Below are 20,773 nucleotides of genomic sequence, written 5' to 3' on the forward strand. Positions count from 1 at the left end.
CCAATCAGATTATGTCTTTATTATGAAGTCATGTAGTGTTTGGTCATTTTCTATCCCTTGCTGACTTTCCTTCATTCGCTCTTTAGAATATGGTAAAAAACATTATGAAAACAGGCCATAAAATTAAAGGGTCTAGAAAGGTAAACTAAGGAGTAGTGAAAAATAAAATCACAAGGGATAGCCAGATGAGTGAGCCACAAAAATATACGTTTTCTGTTTGAGGACCGCGATCAAGTGATAAAATGTAGACTTCATCATTTAAGTGTAACTATGCAATCTTGAAGACGTTTGAAGAAGGCCAAGCGGCGCTAAAACGGAAATACAGTACGACTTCAGGATGGTAAAATGTTAGAATAATAACCACGTGTCCCATGGTCTTATGTTGGGTAATTACAGTAGGGCTTCGGGTTGGTAATTATTTAAAAGTATTAAGCAAGCATCCTGTGGTCGTATGTTGGCTAATGTTTTATTACATTTCTTTCTAGAATTATGTGGGAGAAAAATCCAGAAACATTTCATGTCTCGATTCGCAAATCTTTTCTGCGTCTTAATGTGATTGGTGCATGAAGACAGTATACATTGGGTCACTTGTCATAGTGTAGTCTAGGAATGGGGGAGGTTATGCAAAGATTCCATAGGGTCCGAAGGCACAAGTGACACTAGTGCCCGATTATAATTGGCTGAGCCATAAGGTATGATAACACCACAAACAGGCCCTTGTTACTAGTGGTACCTGGGCGAGTGATGTGTCTTTGTAAATGCAAGGTGAGCTGTGTGAGTGCAGGGAAAGCAGTGTTGCTGCCTGAGAGCAGTGAAAGCTTAGTACCCGAGTGAGGGCAGAGAGAGTGCCTGTTTAGAGTAGGGTGAATTTTGGGCCTGTGTGCATCATGTTGAGTTCAGGAGGGTACCATTTGCACCCTTTAAAATGTTTTTTATACGTTTTCTCAAAATGTATTCGGTAATATACAGTTTGCGCCAGAGTCAGAGAACACCTCCCGCACGCACTCTTTCTACTCAGGCTTTCTTGCTGCGTTAGCTTGGGTTATAATCAAGTTGAAGCGTTTCGCCGGACCACTTTGAAAATCCACCAGCCCAAGGTATCTGATGGCATAAATTGCACATTTCTGACACTGCATTGCATATGAGGGGCACCCCTGACACAATGCAGGCAGGCCCTGGCACAATGGAGGTGCTTTTTGACCTAAGGGAGCATTCTTAGCATGAGTGCCCTTTCAGAACTGCTGGCTTTTAAATACATTTATGTGAAAACTGTGCTTTTTAATAACCTAGTAGCTTCCATTCTTAAAAAAACTATTTTCGGTGGGAGACCGCCTGATCGGTGAGTAAGGAGCGGTGCAAGGGGCTTGGGTCCTAACCCTGCTGAAGGAGCTGTATCTACCTTGGTGGAAGAGGCAAACTCACTGAGAAGAAGAGGTACTGGAAGTGGGCCCAGGAAGAGGAGGTACAAGCAGAAGAGGCACTGGAAGAGTGCTCTGCAGTAGGAGGTACGATCAGAAAAAGTGCTAGAGGAGTGCATGCAAGTGCAAGTCATCTAGGAAATGAGATCACAGCTGCCCAGGAAGAACAAATAACAGTGACCACCTCTTGTGCAAATATGGACCTTTAAAGGATCATTTTGTGTGAAGCTCCCGCCAATTATGGAATTATTTCATCCCAGAATGGGGTGAGCTGTTGGAGTGAAGAAGCTGATATGGGAGACGGTCTATGAAAGCTTGAAGAAGAACCAGACATGAGCAAAGGATTTGGAATATTGACGATACTTCTCTCCACATCTGAATATTGTCTATTGATAGACAGTAGAGTTACTGACTTATTGGGTAGTGGCACGCACAGGACCAGTATCATCAGAGAACCCAAACAATGAGGGCAGTTGGAGGTTCATCAACAGATCAGGGGCCATCGTCCTCAACTGACACAAGAGGTTCATCAGCAGGTCAGGATTAATCTTCCTGTAATTACAGGAGAGGCTTCATCAAAGATCACGGAAGAGCATCCAAAAATGAGTCACAAGATCATATCAATGGGGCAGGGTCCACCATTCTAGCATGAGATAAGAGTGGTCCACTCTCGTAAGAAGGATGAGCCTCCCCTGGACTGAGGGTCTTTCTGGTCCCATTTCATATCTCAACACGGACACAAAACTATATGACAAGCTTTTGGAAGCTTGGTGGAAGAGGTGTGGCGCAGTGGCCAGGATGCCTGACTCCTGTCTACGGGGTTCACGGTTCGATCCCCGGCGCTGGAGGCAGGTTAGCCCAGCACCATGTGACTCTGAGCAGTAGCTCGCTTAATCTTCCCGACAGCCCCCAGCGCCGGGACACCACTTCGGAGGAAGCTGTGCGCTTTACAAATACTGGTATTTCATTTCATTTTAGCTGCTGGTGATGTTTAGCTTTATTGGACTTGGCCCTTGTTGCAGGGTCATCCCTGAACTTTTTGCCATCCTCCTCTATTTTTTCTGACCTGTTGTTGGCTGTTTTATGACTCTGGGCACTTTACCACTGCTGATCAGTGCTAAAGTGCATATGCTTTCCCTATTGTAAATTAATGTATGAATTCTTGATTCCATGATTGTCTGATTTGGTTTACTTGTCAGACCCTAGTGGCGTGCACCAGGAGTGCCCAGGGCTTGTAACCCAAATGCTGCTGGTGGGCTTGCAGCACTGGTTGTGTCACCCACAGAAGCAGCCTTGTAAAATGTATCTAAGGCCTGTCATTGCAGAGTCAGTGTGCAGTCTGGTACTGCCATGTTGACTGAGCATGTGCACCCACTTGCCAGTCCCTAAACCTTCCCTTTTCTTCATATCAGACACCCCTATGGTAGGCCCAAGGGCAGGATGCATTGTAAGGATACGGTAGGACAAACCCTGATGTGTGTGGCATACCCTAATAGTGAATTACAACCATTTTCGTTTTTCACTATTGCAAGGCTACCTGTTCTCCATCGGCCAGAATGGGCAGTTAGATTATTACATCTTATAATCCTAACTGACTCAGGGAACATGGTGGAAATTCGAGTTTAGTATGCCTGAACTCAGAATGATAAAAAACATCTTTTAGTAAAGTTGGTTTTAACATTCTGTGTTTGAAAATACCACTTTTAGAAAGTAGGTATTTTCTTGCCTAACTATCCAGGCCTGCCTCGGCTAGGTTGTGTATTGCTTGTCTGGAGTTTTAGTGACAGGGCTGGGGGATTCCAGGAGACAGAATGAGTCAGCCCAGTGGTGAATAGAGAGATCTGCATCTAGATAGGTGGGAGGAGTTGCACCTGTGACCTGAATAGGGCTGTGCCTGCCTTCCACAATGCCTGCACCACCCTGTCGTAATTTGACAATGGCCGAGTTAGCGCTTAGCTGTGCTACACGTTTTTCCCGCTTAAATTGGCTATACTTGAAAACGCCATTTTGTATGTTACGGCGGCCATCTTAGATGATAAGCGGCCTCGTGGCCAGCGTGCCCTTTTGTCCGTTGTCCGTGCCACTGACCATTCAAGTCTGCCCAGCAACAGGCTATTTTTAGTACTGGTCAACCCGCACATGCGCAGTCCCCACTGACCAGTCGTCCCTCAGGAATGTGCCGCCAAACTGACCAGCGGGGTTGTAACCCTCCAATAAGCTGGCTGTGTTCCAAAAGATGACCTTATATGTACATAACGCTCTGTAACTTTGTGCCGCCTATCTTTTTATTACCTACAAACTGTATAAAAGAACGGGTCACACCGATGTTCGGTGTGATACTTCTTGCATTACCCAAGGGTGCTGTAGGAATGTACCACCACCCCATGGGGTCTTAATAAACTTGTTCTTTGAATTTTTCAGTTTCCGTGCCAACAGTTCTTGAATGTAAGTGGGTTATCTTCGGAGCATGTAGGCCTTGGGAACCCGATACTACAAATTGGCGACCACGAAGGGACTCATCGGTGACTCGGATGCCCGAAGGAGAGGTCGTGACGAAGGTTTGGAAACTCGCCATGGACGCGTACGCTGCCACCGAGTGACCCGAGTCTTGGCACCCGCGGTGTTTCTTCCTTTCCTTCTGATCTGACCTTCCAGGTGGCGCCGGTCTCCGACTGAGATCTTGATCGTTTGCGTTGCTGGATAAAGTGCCGTTTGGCTGATTCGGTTAAAAGACCTTGGCAGTTGGAATCTGGACCTTTGAGATTTTGGGTAAGATTTGTGATCGGTAAGGTAGTCTGCGGACGCTTACTGAAGTTCTGTGATTTGTGATCGGTAAGGTAGTCCTCAGACGCTTGCCGAAGTTCTATGACCTATGACTTTGATTTGAGTTAGCTAACATTTGTAAATCTGTGAACTTTGAATTTATATGTGTAGTGCACTTCACATAGGCAGGCATGTAGAGATGTTTCTCTAATTTTGTTTTTTTCCTTTGAGCGGCACGTTTGTGTGAAGTACTGTAAGTGCCATTTTATACGGTATCGCGCTTTCGTGATACTTTTTGAACATGCCTGTTTTAAGCACACTCCGAGGGATGTGCTGTCTTGGAAATGGTACCACAATTAGGTTAGCGGAACCACAGCCGGCTCCCCCAGAAGGTACACCAAATCGGGAAATGTATATCAAATTTGGCCTTCCCCCTATAATGTACAGTAAATTATGGAATAAGTACACTAAATCGGATCCTGAATTGCAATGGCCTCTACATGGGTCGTTCGATTTGCGTAAAGTACAGTTTGTGGAGCAATGTTTGTTTCAACGAAGGTCTAGACAAAATATGTTTGATTGTGTACGAATGTGGGAGAAAGCGGTGCGTGAGCGAATGAAACGTGAAGTTGCCTTGGCGGACAAAGAGCAGTGCAAGGCTGCTCGAGATAAGGCTTTACAGCTTGAGGAAAAGGAGGCTCAGGAGAAGAAAGAGAGGGAGGAACGGGAACGTAAATTGCAAACGACTGGTCAATTCCCTATTCGTCGACCGCTTTATCCTGTCCTTAATAATGAAATTGATGATTTTTCATTGCTAGATCGGTCGCCGCCTCCGTACGTTTCGCCTACGGCTCCAGCTGCAGATTTGGAGGATGATGGACAGGATAAGCCGGAAAAGAAGGGTGTATCTGCTCTCAGGTTTTCTGCGGAGAGATCTGCACATTTACGTAGTTGGGCTCGTAAAGTGAATACGAACTATGTTTCTCAGTCTGAGGTTGTTACGGAAAGGGGTAGATGGACGGATCATGAATTACTGTATTTTCTGGCTAATTTGGCAGATGAAGTTGTTACCGCATATCGTCAATTTTCAGATACGTTAGAATCTAAAGCTGTGTCAGTTCATCGTGAGAATCTGGATAAAGGTTTATTTGATCTTGCAGATGTTGATGCCCTTTACAAGCAACTGATCCAGCTGCGAGATGAGACTACCAGATTGCGGGACGAGCGGAAAAAGAATAAGGAGTCCGTGCCGGAGTCTAATGGGCAGTCTAAGGAGTGTTCTCTCCGGGGTTCAGATAAGAGTTCTGCATTGCATGTTATGCCTATGCGTGAAGCCGCACCCTTGTATGTTCCACCTAAAGGGGAAGGTACAGATGATGATAAATTGTCAAAGGATGCCAAGGGATATTTTGTATATAACTGGGTGTATACGCCTTGGAACAGAGCAGATGTTATGGCGTTGAAAAATTCTTTACCTGATCTTCGTAAAAATCCAGCGGCATTCTATGAAGGGGTGGAAGGGGCTATTTCGTCTTGTGTGATGACTCTTGTTGACATAGATCTGTTTTTTGGGTTAATCCTTCCGCCTGATATGTGGAGACAGATTCGTAAAAATAATGATGAAACGATACTTGGGGGAACTTGGAAAGAAATAACGGCAGCCGATTTAGACAGGGAACCGGCATGTAAGCCTTGCCAGTTGATTTTGGACCTCCCGGCGGCTATTTTGAATAAATTAAAAACGCTCGTGCCTTCTAAAAAGATCGATTGGACTATGTTAGCTTCGTGCAAACAAAAGCCAGATGAAACGGTTTCAGATTTCTTTACACGCTTCGAAGAGGCGTTTCATGATTACAGTGGTCAATCTTTAACAGAGGATACGGGTAGGCATTTGTTTGTCGATAAGTATGTAGCTAATCTCCTACCGGAGATTGCGAAGCGATTGAAATCGAGTGAAAGTTCCTGGGCCACAGCTACCCCTGCGTCTTTGTTAACTATGGCTCAGTATTATGAGCGGCAGGAGTTGGAGGCTAAAGAAAGTATTGATAAAAAAGCGAAAGAATTGAAAACGAAGGTGATGTTGGCACAGGTTCGTGGAACACAGGGTAGGGGGTATGATAGAGGTAGACGAGGTGGAGGCACTACATCGTATGGTCGTACGGATATAGCGGAGGATCAATGTGCGTACTGTAAAGAGTTTGGGCATTGGGCTGATGATTGTCCGGTACTTCGTGAACAACGTAGTCAGCGTGGTCGCGGAGGTGGTAGGTCGAGAGGAAGTTATACGGGAGCAAGAGGTGGCGGAGGTGATCGTGGAAGGGCTGAGGAGAGGGGCCGTGGCCAGGATGAACGAAATACTTTTGATAGACGAAATCAATACCAGATATCGGAGGGTGAGAATGTGGAGCACCAGGATTATGTGCATGCATAGGACTGCGTAGGATGGGGTGCGGAATCAATTGAAGTGCCGGTAGATCAGAAGGGTCCATATGTAACAGCGGGCATTTTGGGTTCTACTGATCAATTTCTAGTCGACACAGGAGCTACTCGTAGTCAAAAAACTTGGTTCCGAGGGCTCCCCTGTCTGGCGAAATGATAACATGTGTAGGGTTCGATGGCACACCCTCCCCTAGCCCATTGTCAAAACCCCTTGCACTTTGTATTGACCAATTTTTTAGTTTTGATCAATTTTTGCTATCGCCCCATACACCAGATAATATCCTGGGCATTGATTTGCTTAAATATTTTCGAGCAACGATACGGTGTGCTCCTGAGGGAGTGCGGGTCATCCTGAATGACAATTATCCTGACTCAGACAGATTCTGCACTATACTAGACATTCCAGCTTTGGCCCCCACACACGTTATGGGCGACCTCAGACACGGATGTCGGAGAGATGCGTATTCCACCTATTCATATTACTGTTAAGGAGGGGGCCTCTCTGCCACGGGTACCACAGTATAAGATTTCGAGGGAAGGTGAAATTGCCCTGACACATATTGTCCAAGATTTGATAACTGCAGGAGTGGTGGAGGAGGTTCCTTATAATGTTTGTAACAGCCCTATTCTTCCGATCCTTAAGAGAGATACTGACGACAAAGTCTATCGGTTTATTATTGACTTGAGAGAGATTAACAAAATTGTCATTCCCCAATACCCGGTGGTGTCCGACATTACGACCTTGCTTACATTGGTGCCACCAACGGCCATGACCTTTAGTGTAATTGACTTGAAAAACGCATTCTTTTCCATCCCTGTCCATCCTGATAGCAGATATTTGTTTGGCTTCACGTTAAATAATAAATCGTATAGATTTTGTCGTGTTCCTCAAGGTTACACTGAGAGCCCGAGTATCTACAGCCAGGCTTTGAAAAGACAGCTTGATTCCTTTGAGTTACAGTCCGGGGTTGTCCTTATCCAGTATGTGGATGACCTTTTACTTGCTGCAGACTCTTATGCACAATGTGAGGAAAGTACGATTGCGTTGCTTTCTTTTCTGGCACAGAACAATCACAAGGTTTCTAAGAAAAAGCTTCAATACTGTAGACCCAAGGTGACCTACCTCGGTCATCTTTTGTCTAAGGAGGGGCGTGCATTAACATCAGACCGAATTCAGGCGATCTTAGACACACCAGTCCCCCGCACACAGAGAGATGTGCGCGCCTTCATAGGGTTAACGTCCTTTTGTAGGCAGTGGATCATGGGGTTTTCGTATATTATAAAACCTTTGCTAGCGTTATTGTCCAAAGCTACGCCAATGCCTCTTGATGGACAGATGAATGTCAAAATGCTTTTGAACAATTGAGACAAGCCCTTTGTTCTGCACCTGTATTAGGCACACCAGATTACACGAAGATTTTCACATTGTACGTGCACGAGAAAGATGGGTGCGCGTTGTCAGTGTTAGTGCAAGCACACGGGGATAAGCAGAGGCCATGTGCGTATTTCTCTGCCCTTCTTGATCCTGTAGCACGAGGGTTGCCAGGGTGTTTTCGAGCAGTGGCAGCAACAGCAGTAGCCATAAGGCAGAGTGAGGGAATAGTGTTATCGCACAAATTGTTGGTGCTAGTTCCCCACGCAGTAGATGCCCTGTTAAATCAAACAAAGACTCAATATCTTACCAGTGCACGGTTAACAGGATATGAGCTTACACTTTTGGCGCCACATATCACACTGAAAAGATGCGCTACCCTGAACCCTGCCACTTTATTGCCCTATCCGGTCGAGGAGGGTCAGGAAGAAAAGCATCATGACTGTGTTTTCCTGACCGAGGAACAGACAAAGGGTCGTGTCGACTTACAGGATATGCCACTTCCAGATGTGGATGGGGAACTGTGGGTTGATGGATCGTGTTTGAGGCTGCCAGATGGTACGACTTCCGCAGCCTATGCGATCACGACACTTAAGACGGTGGTAGAAACAGCACGGATACCCCAGAAATCAGCTCAGGCAGCAGAGCTGATAGCTTTAACAAGAGCCTGCGAATTGAGTGTTGGCCTATGTGTGAACATATACACGGACAGCCGGTACGCCTTCGGAATAGCACATGACTTCGGGCTACTCTGGAGAGAGCGTGGGTTTTTGACTTCTCACGGAGTACATATTATGCACGGAGAACTAGTGCGTGATCTCTTAAACACGTTGCTTTGTCCAAAGAAAGTGGCGATAATAAAATGTAGCGCCCACAAAAAGATCACTGATAAAGTGGGTCAGGGAAATGCCTTCGCAGATAGCATAGCGAGACAAACGGCTATGTCTCGGACTGACTCCCCCATGTATGTGACACAATCACAGGCTGAGCGATGGAGCGATGCTAGAGCAGAAATCTTAGATATTCAGAAATCAGCTACTGAATCAGAACTTGCGGCATGGGCAGCAGATGGGGTGCTAGATGATGAAGGTTGTTGGAGAAGCAAGGATATGGAAAAATGGAAATTGCCTGCAGCTTACTTGCAGGCGATGGTCCAGATGACACATGGGTTGGCGCATGTGGGAGCTCTTGCAATCACTCGACTGTTAACACGAGTCTGGGAACATCCCGAAATTGCTAATACTGCCAAGAGAGTAGTGCAGACCTGCCTGGTATGTTTGCAACACAATCCTGGAAAGGGGACCCATACTCCGAAAGGAGGGTTCGTTCCACCTTCTGCACCATTCGAGGTACTCCAAATGGATTATATCCAGCTTGAGCGTTGCAACAATCTGAAGTACGTCCTAGTGGTGGTGTGTGCCTTTAGCAAATGGGTTGAGGCCTTCCCCACGAAAGACAATACAGCTCTAACAACGGCTAAGGTGTTGCTTAAGGAATTCTTTCCTCGCTTTGGAGTTTGCAAATTTTTGTGGAGCGATAATTTGCCTCATTTTGTTGGGAAGATTGTGGAGTATGTGCTGAAGGGGTTAGGGATTCAGCAGAAGTTTCATGCTGTGTTCCACCCTCAGTCGGCAGGTCTGGTTGAGCGGTACCATGCTACGTTGAAACTCAAACTGGCTAAGATTGTGGCATCCACGTCGTTGAAGTGGCCGGATGCTTTGCCGCTAGCATTACTCTCTCTCAGGTCAGTACCCCACTCGCGAACTGGCCTCACACCATATGAGGTGGTGTTTGGTCGCCCTATGAATATCTGGGGGGTGCCCAAGCCGCGGTTAATACATGATGTGCCTTGCATAATGATGAACGATTATTTGGCACGATTAACAAATGATTTGCTTTCTATTCATCAACAGGTTCGAGAAGCGCTCCCCGACAACTCTACTGGAGAGGGCCATGATCTTCGCCCTGGCGACCATGTCATGATCCGGTCGTTTGAGAGGGCGAGCAGTTTGGAGCCAAGGTGGAAGGGCCCTGAGCAGGTCCTCCTGGCAACCCGGACAGCTGTACGAGTGACCAACAGGAAGCGGTGGGTGCACTCGACACACTGCCGTCGTGTCTCTCCTGATCTGGTGAATCCTGCTGTGTTGACCGACTACAAAGAGATTTTGGAGAAAGAAAAGAGCCCAGCTGTGACGTCGGCCGAAGTTGAGGGAGCCTTCCCGGACCACGCTGTTGCTGGACGAGAGCGTTACAATCTGCGGCCACGATAAGAAGATTTTTTTTGGTTTTTCGAGACTGGTTGGTTACCGCTCTGGGGTTTGTGAAACGGAAACCGGGAATTCCAAGGGGGGGGGGGGGGATCAGTTCGGCCAAGTGTAGCGACACCCGTCTTGGCCCGGAGAAGAAAACAACGGCTACCTCGGAGCTCAGCACCGTATTTTTCTTTTTTAGGTATACAAACATGTGTATTTGAGACTTTGTGAACAATTTGAACTATTTGAGACATTGAGAACTTTCTGAACTATGGCGTCTTCCGCATCACGAGACAAACGAATATTAGGTGCCATCCTTTTTGTCTTGACCATTGTGGTAATAGCTGTAATAGCCTGGGTAGTTGAACTTGTGGTACCTGCACGTGAACATTTACTGCCGACTACCCCGGCTCCATCTGAACATTTTCACTTTACATTGCCCTATCATGAAGAACGGCACCGACAGACTTATTTGAACAATAGTTTTATTCAGATACTGCATCATACGCATAACATGACAAATACGTCTAATTGCTGGGTGTGTGGGATGTTGCCTGGGCACCAGAAGAAAGGGGGCACTCCACTCATTCCTCTCCCGTTTTCACATAATGGATCCTGTAATGCCTGGTACACTCTCCTCTTCACTCTGAGATGGCCAACAAAAGGGGGGGTGCTTTTCCGTTTGAATAAAATTTGTTATCACGACAGGGATGGGTTTCCACGGGCTGAGGGTACTCGATTTGAATGGGAGGAGTACCGCCCCGATAATGTGTCTGCCCCGCGTGTGTACAGCAATCAACGGAATATCAATGCATCCAGCTCACATGTTATTAATGTTATTGCTACCAAAGCTGATTTGTGCATACGAAATCAAGGGTCAATTGCAGTGGGGAAAAGTGAATGCAACACCACACTCACCTTTGATAGTCCGAATGGTATATCATTTGTAGCATCTCGCAATACTTATTTCATTTGTGGAACAAAAGGTTATCATCAGCTTCCGTTGGGATGGTTAGGCACTTGTTATGTATCTTTTGTGCTACCCCCTGTGTTCATCGCCCCACCAATGTATCATAATGATTATGTTTTGTACCACGACTTTGTTTTGAATCGTGTCAAACGGACTGTTGTTCTGGACGAGATCGACCAAACTGACACTGCCTTACAACAATATGTGGACTTTAATTTGGGACTGTTCTCCTTTGTGGGGGCCGCACTGAATAGTCGGAAAATACGACGATTGACCCGTGTTGTTGAAGCTGTAGCCAATGACACTGCCATTGCACTTGGGAACATTACGGAAGAACTCCAGATTTCTAGAATTGTTACACTCCAAAATAGAATGGTGTTAGATGTAGTTCTAGCTGACCGTGGGGGGGCATGTAGAATTATCGGAAGTAGCTGCTGTGTTTACGTGCCTGACAATTCACCATCCGTTTATGATGCTATCTCTAAACTACATAAGATAGCTGCTGAAATACACCCGGACAATGGAACGTGGACTCTTTCAGGGTGGTTTTGGTCGATGCTTACTGCCTGGGGTTGGAAACTGTTAACGATTCTATGTATCATTGTAGGGATACTGTTCTCTGTATGCTTATGTATTCAATGTGGCCCAGCTTTGTGTTCTATGTGTTTATCAGCTTGTATACCATCAAGACAAGCTCTTGCCCATGACAAAATGATGCTTCATAAAGAAGTAGCCCAAATAATGCTAATAGATATAGAAGATGAGCACCCTGATTATGTCCACTATGAGGTAGCTTCAGCTAAACGCTAAAAGGGTCGTCTGTCGTAATTTGACAATGGCCGAGTTAGCGCTTAGCTGTGCTACACGTTTTTCCCGCTTAAATTGGCTATACTTGAAAACGCCATTTTGTATGTTACGGCGGCCATCTTAGATCATAAGCCGCCTCGTGGCCAGCGTGCCCTTTTGTCCGTTGTCCGTGCCACTGACCATTCAAGTCTGCCCAGCAACAGGCTATTTTTAGTACTGGTCAACCCGCACATGCGCAGTCCCCACTGACCAGTCGTCCCTCAGGAATGTGCCGCCAAACTGACCAGCGGGGTTGTAACCCTCCAATAAGCTGGCTGTGTTCCAAAAGATGACCTTATATGTACATAACGCTCTGTAACTTTGTGCCGCCTATCTTTTTATTACCTACAAACTGTATAAAAGAACGGGTCACACCGATGTTCGGTGTGATACTTCTTGCATTACCGAAGGGTGCTGTAGGAATGTACCACCACCCCATGGGGTCTTAATAAACTTGTTCTTTGAATTTTTCAGTTTCCGTGCCAACAGTTCTTGAATGTAAGTGGGTTATCTTCGGAGCATGTAGGCCTTGGGAACCCGATACTACAACCCCTTGTGGTGCGTCTAATGTCTCTGCCCTGCACTGTGAAAGAAGAAATGGAACCATGTCAACAAAGTGCTCCAGGTCTGTGCTTTCCCTCCACAATGCTGGCTCCACCTCCTGTGGGGCATCTTTTGTTTCTGCCCTATGAAAGGAAAGAAGGAGTCATGTAAACAGAGTGCTCCAGAACTGGTTTGGACTGGGCAAAGGCCCCTCTACCCTCAGAGGACAAAGGATTTGGGGGTATAAATATTGGGGCCCTGAACCCAACAAATTACATCACTTTTGGACTACAAGAAGAAACCTTTGCTGAGGAGAGGAACCTGAAGAAACTGAGGAGAGACTATCCCTAACCTGAAGTGCTGCTTGGGGGATTGGCCTGCAGTGGCTGCCTGACTGCCAAAAAAAGGAGAAAGAAATCGGTGTACTTTATTTTTAACTTGTGAAGGATCTCTAAGGGCTTGGAAGAGAGCTTGCCCCCTGACCGAAGTCTCGGGACCAGTAGACTTTACCGGCCTTTGTGGATTGCTGCTGGAAACACAGTTTCCGGGGCTACAGAGGCAAGAAGCTGTGACCGCCTCTCACGACCGGCCCGGTGTGTCCTGTAGGCACCGCATCGAACAACGTCTGCATCAAACAAAGCAAGCTCTGAGCTCACCGACTCTGTCCTGACGCCGTCACCGAGCCCTTGCCTGCACCGCGACTTGTGGACACCGCGACGTGCAGCGCCTTGCTACACTGGCTCGTACTGGTCTGACCGATGCGGTCACTGTTGCTGACTTCTAGTCCTGTGAACGCATCGGAGTTGGGCTCCGCCTCGCACGCTTCGCGACGCACCGCGGTCCAGACTGATCGACGCCAGCTCCCGAATTCTGGCTCTGTCGCCGCACCGCAAGCTGCAAGCACCGCAACAAAGCACCATCTCACCCTGCAACGTACGCCTTGGACCCACCGACTCCGTCAACAGGCCGCTGCCTGCACCTCATCGAGGGACAACGCGTCCTGCAACGCTTTCTTTTCTGCACCGCGACGAATGCCTGAACCGGCTCGCACACCCGTGCCTGCCGCATCAAGTAAAGGTACTGTGGCTGAGTCTGTCGACATTTGAGTGGGTGCGGACCGACGTGGTCCGTTGGATTTGTTAGACTCTGTGTTATTTCAGCAACGCTGTAGCCGGACAAGGAAACTGACTCACACAGAACTGTGATTTAAGCCTTTTTAACAAGAACTTTTGAACTGTGATTGAAGCCTTTTTAACAAGAACTTTTGATTTTTAATAGTACTGTGGATTATTCTTATCGTTTTTGGTCTTGTGATAAATCTATATAAAAGATACTTACTTTTATAACTATACAACCTGTGTGGTGTCCATTTTTAGTGTTGTCACTTGATTACTGTATGTGTTCACAAATGCTTTACACACTGTCTCTGAGATAAGCCTGTCTGACCGTGCCAAGCTACCAAGGGGGTGAGCAGGGGTTATTTTAGGAGTGTACCCAGTTACCCTGACTAGAGGAGAGGGTCCCTATTTGTCACAAGTACCTACCTGTGCCAACTAGAAACCCCCAATTCTAACAGGCTTGATTCACAAATTGGTGCTCCGGGGAAACATAGGTTTACCATCTATCATTTTCCTGAAAGCAGACATGGCATTTGAACATTTGTTTAGACTGACTGGTAAATTACATGTTTGTACCAACATAAGACAGGTCATAGTCATTATAAACTACTTGAACTTAGACTGTTTTAGAACTGTTTGTGACCCAGAGAGGTGATTCTCCCAGGCACCCTGGAAGGGATATTCTGGATGCTCTCAGTCACCCTTGGAGGGATACTGCCTGTCACTGTCATCTAGTACCCTTTACGTGGAGCTGTTTCTCAGGAATCTTCTTTGTTGTAAACTAATCAACCCATTTGAGCAGAGCATCACTGTTAAAGTGACAGCGTATGATCACAATAAGGAGGTTTATCCCTCTAATCCCACCTTTAGCCATACTGGTGAGGAATTCGATTTGCTACCGGGCAGCAATTTGCAGACATGCATATTGCATACTCTGTAATATAACCAAGGGTTACCTCTAATATAAAATTGTCACTCTTCTTCAAATTAAAGAGTTTTCTTTGACAATCTATCTTTATTTCGGGTGGAAAAAAACCCACAGTGAACTTGCCATTACCTATTCCAAATGTCTACTTATATAGCTGTTCCCTCTAATAAGAGATCGGTGCATGCAAACGTAAGTGGGCACCTCCATCAGGAGAAAAGTAACTGCTTTAGAACAGAAATATTTTCAAACTTAATAGAAAGGGAGGAATTTGTTTTTTTCCAAATTCTCTGAGATGTTGGCTCAGCTTTTTTCACATTTTACTCCTTGGTGTCCTTATGTTAATCACTATCATTGGAATTGCTTGGTGTGTTGCATTAACCTGTATATAACACTGTAAGAGGTCACTGTACATTTTACTATTTGCATTTTTAATTGAGCTTCCACCATCAAGTAGGACAATGTACCATCTCTGTATATTGTATGCGGCTCTCAGAGTTCATGTGGTCGATGTGCATTGACCCAGGCAGGAGATAATGTGTGTCCCACTCATACATTTAATGCTGAACACAAAATATGAATATTTCACTTTCTTCTTCTGTTTTATTTATCAAACAGTATCTCCACCTGCTCGGACAGAGTTGCCCCTATCAAGTCTGACAAGACCAGGAGTTCCACCAAACAAGCCAATTGGTATACACCAGAACTCAGGACCATGAAACGAGTCAGCAAATACCTAGAAAGACATTGACGCATCAGCAAAGATCCTACAGACCGAGTCGACTTCACGTCAGCACTAAACAAATACCATCAACGCCTGAAAGACCAGAAAAGATGCGCTCTCATGGACTGCATCGAAGCCAGTTTCAACCACAGCAAGGAATTCTTTAACATCGCCAGAGAGCACTCTTGCCCTTCAGCCACCAAGAACACCATCACCCCTTCCAAGGAACTCCACAACACCCTGGCTGACTAATTCCACACAAGATATCCACCATCTACAGCAACTTCGAACCCTAACTCACCGACCTATACAGCCTCCTCAGGACAACTGACACCACACACAACCATCCGCTCACCGTATGGAAACTGCTCACCACACAGAGCACCACAGCCATCATGAATTTCATCTACTCTGGAGCACCCAGGGACCCTTGTCCCCACTACCTCTTCAACCTCGAGAGCAAGGAAATCTGCTGCAAACTCACCTCCATTCTCAAGGCATTCATCACCACAGCTACCTCTCCTCATCAATGGAAACATGCAGGGGTCAGACCCATCCTCAAGAAACCCTCCGCCGACACCAGAGAACTCAAAATCTACTGCCCCATCGCTCTGCTCCCCAACATAGCCAAAATCCTCACGAAGAGGATCAATACCCAACTCACCGAACACCAGGAGAGCAACAATCCACTGGCCACCTCTCAAACCAGATTCCACCCCAACCACAGCACCGAGACTGCACTGATCGCCGCCACTGATAATGTCAGGTCCATCCTCGACTTAGGGGAGACAGGAGCCCTGATTCTACTCGACCTCTAAGCAGCGTTTAACACAGTATCATGCCATACCCACATTGAAACACTCAGATGGATCACAAACTTCTGCACCGTACGAACCCAAAGGATCCACAAACCACCCTTCACTTCGGTACCCAAGAGCATCATCTGCAGCGTCCCTCAAGGCAGATCAATCAGTCCCACACTGTTCAACACATATATTGGCCGACATCGTCAGAACCCATGGCCTCAACATCATATCCTTTGCAAACAACACCCAGCTCATCCTCTCACTCACAGGACCAACTTCCAACAATGCATGGCGAGCATCGCCGACTGGATGAAGAGCAGCTGCATGAACCTCAATACGGACAAGACAGAAGTACAAATTTTTGGCAACAACTCCTTCGCATGGAACCACACCTGATGGCCCTCTGAACTCAGAAACACAACGACAGACCATATCTGCAACCTCAGGATCATACTAGACAGCTAACTCACCATGAAACGCCAGATCAAAGCAATCTACTCTGTCTGATTCCGCACCCTTCACATGCTCTGAAAGATCTTCAGATGGTTCCAAGTCAACACCAGGAAAGCCATCACTCAAGCCCTAGTCACCAGCTAGCTGCACTACGGCAAAACGCTCTAGGCAGGACTCACCTCCCACCTCCTGAAGAGACTCCAGACAATACAAAACTCAGCTGCCAGATCACATCACCCCCACCTCAGGAACCTCCACTGGTACTCCATCCAGAAAAGATGCCAATTCAAGATGTTGGCCTACGCCTACAAGGCAATCCATGACCAAGGTTTAGCATACATCAACCACCACCTGAACTTCCACCAACCCTTCAGACACCTGCCCTTCACCTCCCTCGCCCTCGCTCACTCTCTGCATCCACCGAAGCAACAGTGGAGGATGCTCCTTCTCCTACCTCACTGCAAAGTCCTGGAACAACCTCTCCCTGCACCTTCAAGCATCATCCTCTCTCCCTGAATTCAGAAAAGGACTCAAGATTGATCGTAGCAAGAACCCAGCACCTGGATACCCTCAAGGTGATTAGCTGTGCTCTACAAATCCAAGTTGATTGATATCTCACCTTCAGGAGTTCCCACGCTGGCTGCTCACACTTCTTTTCTATCTCTGTTATCAGCGCATTGAGAGAGGTGATTTGATTGGACAGTCTGGTGATATTTGCATTTTCCACCATGGTGATTTTCTTCTCCATCTCCTCCAGTCTTCTGTTCAGTGTTTGCTCATTTTCTTTCAGGAGCTGCTGCAGTTTTTGAAACTCAGATTCCATTTTCTTCTTCTCAGTTTTTAACTTGTCCTGTCATAAACAAAAAAATAAAAGCTGTTTAGATATTAAAAAGCTTCCTACAAGCTATCCCTAGAAAGGGAGTTCAGGGGGAGGGTGGATGGATTGATAGCTTCTTTAAAAAAAATCATAACACTAGTGTGCTTTTCCCAATTTCTGAACTGCAATCTCTTACTACCTTCCCTTTTACAGTCTTCTGTCCTACTCACACTCATGCCGTCTCCCTTTCCTCTGACACCTCACAGACTGTAGAGAGGTCAGAATTTTTGAAGCTACAGAGAAGCTCGATCCATGGAGAGAGTTCAAGGAAGAGACCCCACCGCAGGCAGAGACAGTCAAAGACTAAGGGCCCGATTCACAGAATGAACTTAAGACTCAATCCTAAACTTACTACTGATTTGGTATTTACAGAATGAACTTAAGACTCAATCCTAAACTTACTACTTTTGGTATTCACAGAATGACCTTACTCATTTCGGTATTCACAGAAGTTAGGACTCCTAACTTTAGGACTCCTAAATGCCTTCTGTGAATACCGAAAGTCTTAAAATTAGGATTTTTCTCAATTTAGTAGTAGTAAAGTTAGTAGTCCTAACTTCTGTGAATACCGAAATGAGTAAGTTCATTCTGTGAATACCAAAAGTAGTAAGTGCATTCTGTGAATGCCAAAAGTAGTAAGTTCATTCTGTGAATACCAAAAGTAGTAAGTGCAATCTGTGAATACCAAAACAGTAGTAAGCTTAGGATTGAGTCTTAAGTTCGTTCTGTGAATCGGGCCCTAAGAGACAGGCTGAAATCAATTGTGAGTTAATATCACGGACATAGGAGAATATAAATGGGGGGGGTGCAGGAGGTTGAAGCACTTGGGGTGGAAGAGAGGATATATGAGAAGTGCCGGCTGCCCGTCCTGCCAGAACACTGAATATGTTCCCTCAGAAAGAGCCGCAGAACGCATATCATACTACGGCCCTCATTCAGAGTGAGGGGGAATCAATGATGTGTTAATTTCATGTTTAAGAAATTATGTGTATTCTATTATTGAATGGAGAATTACCAGATAAATTGTTGTAATTGTACTGGTTTCTGCAGGTAATTCACAAATTCAAATTCCAATAAAAGTTGGGTGAAGAGGTTCATTATATATCTTGTCCTATCCTAAGATATGAAGCTGTGTGTTATCAGGTGAGTTATTTCACACTGTGGCTGAGAGCAGGAGCCTGTGTGTTATCAGGTGAGGTATGTCCCACTGTGGCTTAGATCAGTCGTCTGTGTGTTATCAGGTGAGGTATGTCACACTGTGGCTTAGATCAGTCGCCTGTGTGTTATCAGGTGAGGTATGTCCCCCTGTGGCTTAGATCAGTCGCCTGTGTGTTATCAGGTGAAGTATGTCACACTGTGGTTTAGATCAGTCGCCTGTGTGTTATCAGGTGAGGTATGTCACACTGTGGCTTAGAGCAGGAGCCTGTGTGTTATCAGGTGAGGTATGTCACACTGTGGATTGGAGCAGGAGCCTGTGTGTTATCAGGTGAGTTATTTCACACTGTGGCTGAGAGCAGGAGCCTGTGTGTTATCAGGTGAGGTATGTCCCACTGTGGCTTAGATCAGTCGTCTGTGTGTTATCAGGTGAGGTATGTCACACTGTGGCTTAGATCAGTCGCCTGTGTGTTATCAGGTGAGTTATGTCCCCCTGTGGCTTAGATCAGTCGCCTGTGTGTTATCAGGTGAAGTATGTCACACTGTGGTTTAGATCAGTCGCCTGTGTGTTATCAGGTGAGGTATGTCACACTGTGGCTTAGAGCAGGAGCCTGTGTGTTATCAGGTGAGGTATGTCACACTGTGGATTGGAGCAGGAGCCTGTGTGTTATCAGGTGAGGTATGTCCCACTGTGGCTTAGATCAGTCGCCTGTGTGTTATCAGGTGAGGTATGTCACACTGTGGCTTAGATCAGTCGCCTGTGTGTTATCAGGTGAGGTATGTCACACTGTGGCTTAGAGCAGGAGCCTGTGTGTTATCAGGTGAGGTATGTCACACTGTGGATTGGAGCAGGAGCCTGTGTGTTATCAGGTGAGGTATGTCCCACTGTGGCTTAGATCAGTCGCCTGTGTGTTATCAGGTGAGGTATGTCACACTGTGGCTTAGATCAGTCGCCTGTGTGTTATCTGGTGAGGTATGTCCCACTGTGGCTTAGATCAGTCGCCTGTGTGTTATCAGGTGAGGTATGTCCCACTGTGGCTTAGAGCAGGAGCCTGTGTGTTATCAGGTGAGGTGTGTCACACTGTGGCTCAGAGCAGATGCCTGTGTGTTATCAGGTGAGGTATGTCACACTGTGGCTCAGAGCAGATGCCTGTGTGTTATCAGGTGAGGTATGTCACACTGTGGCTTAGAGCAGGAGCCTGTGTGTTATCAGGTGAGGTATGTCACACTGTGGCTTAGAGCAGGAGTCTGTGTGTTATCAGGTGGGGTATGTCACACTGTGGCTTAGAGCATGAGCCTGTGTGTTATCAGGTGAGGTATGTTACACTGTGGCTTAGAGCAGGAGCCTGTGTGTTATCAGGTGAGGTATGTCACACTGTGGCTTAGAGCAGGAGTCTGTGTGTTATCAGGTGGGGTATGTCACACTGTGGCTTAGAGCATGAGCCTGTGTGTTATCAGGTGAGGTATGTTACACTGTGGCTTAGAGCAGGAGCCTGTGTGTTATCAGGTGAGGTATGTCACACTGTGGCTTAGAGCAGGAGTCTGTGTGTTATCAGGTGGGGTATGTCACACTGTGGCTTAGAGCAGGAGCCTGTGTGTTATCAGGTGAGGTACAAATGAGAGAACGGTCGCACTCCTTTTTCAACAAAAGTTAATAATTGAAACCACATTTCCACAGTGTGTGGGTGCTATAGAGTATCACCTCCTGATCTTGAGGTGTGCAGATTTGATACGATGTAGGAAGCCCTTCACCACTGGAAGGGCAAACTCATGTAAGCACTCCTATGCGGAAAAAAATTGCTTTATACAGTCAATTCTCTATTGTTCGTATTTTACTTAAGTTTATTCAACAGCATATTCCGATTGTGAAATATCCATTCACTTGCATAGTTACATTCTTCATTGCAAATAGGTGTCTTAACGTATGAAATCATCCATTGTTCAATTCACAGGAATTTCAACAAGATCCCCGATGCATTTTGGGTCTAGCCCTTCTTCAGGGGGTACTCCCTGTGAAAGCTCAAGATGAGCATACTCCGTGAGGTATGTCACACTGTGAGCTAGAGCGGGAGCCTGTGTGTTATCAGGTGAGGTATGTAACACTGGCTTAGA

The 20,773-nt window shown here is 46.2% G+C and overlaps 1 protein-coding gene across 1 annotated transcript in view; it reads right to left on the reverse strand.

The window, feature by feature from the left end:
• LOC147668285 (E3 ubiquitin-protein ligase TRIM39-like) overlaps positions 1-20,773 on the reverse strand; it is a 198,650-nt gene that overhangs the window by 99,706 nt on the left and 78,171 nt on the right. The window contains exon 3 of the mRNA XM_086948634.1: positions 17,249-17,479. Coding sequence (XP_086804760.1) covers positions 17,249-17,479 — 231 coding nt within the window. The remainder of the gene's footprint in view (positions 1-17,248; positions 17,480-20,773) is intronic.

This window comes from Lissotriton vulgaris, unplaced genomic scaffold, assembly GCF_964263255.1.
Source record: "Lissotriton vulgaris unplaced genomic scaffold, aLisVul1.2 SCAFFOLD_328, whole genome shotgun sequence".
Lineage (NCBI taxonomy): Eukaryota > Metazoa > Chordata > Amphibia > Caudata > Salamandridae > Lissotriton > Lissotriton vulgaris.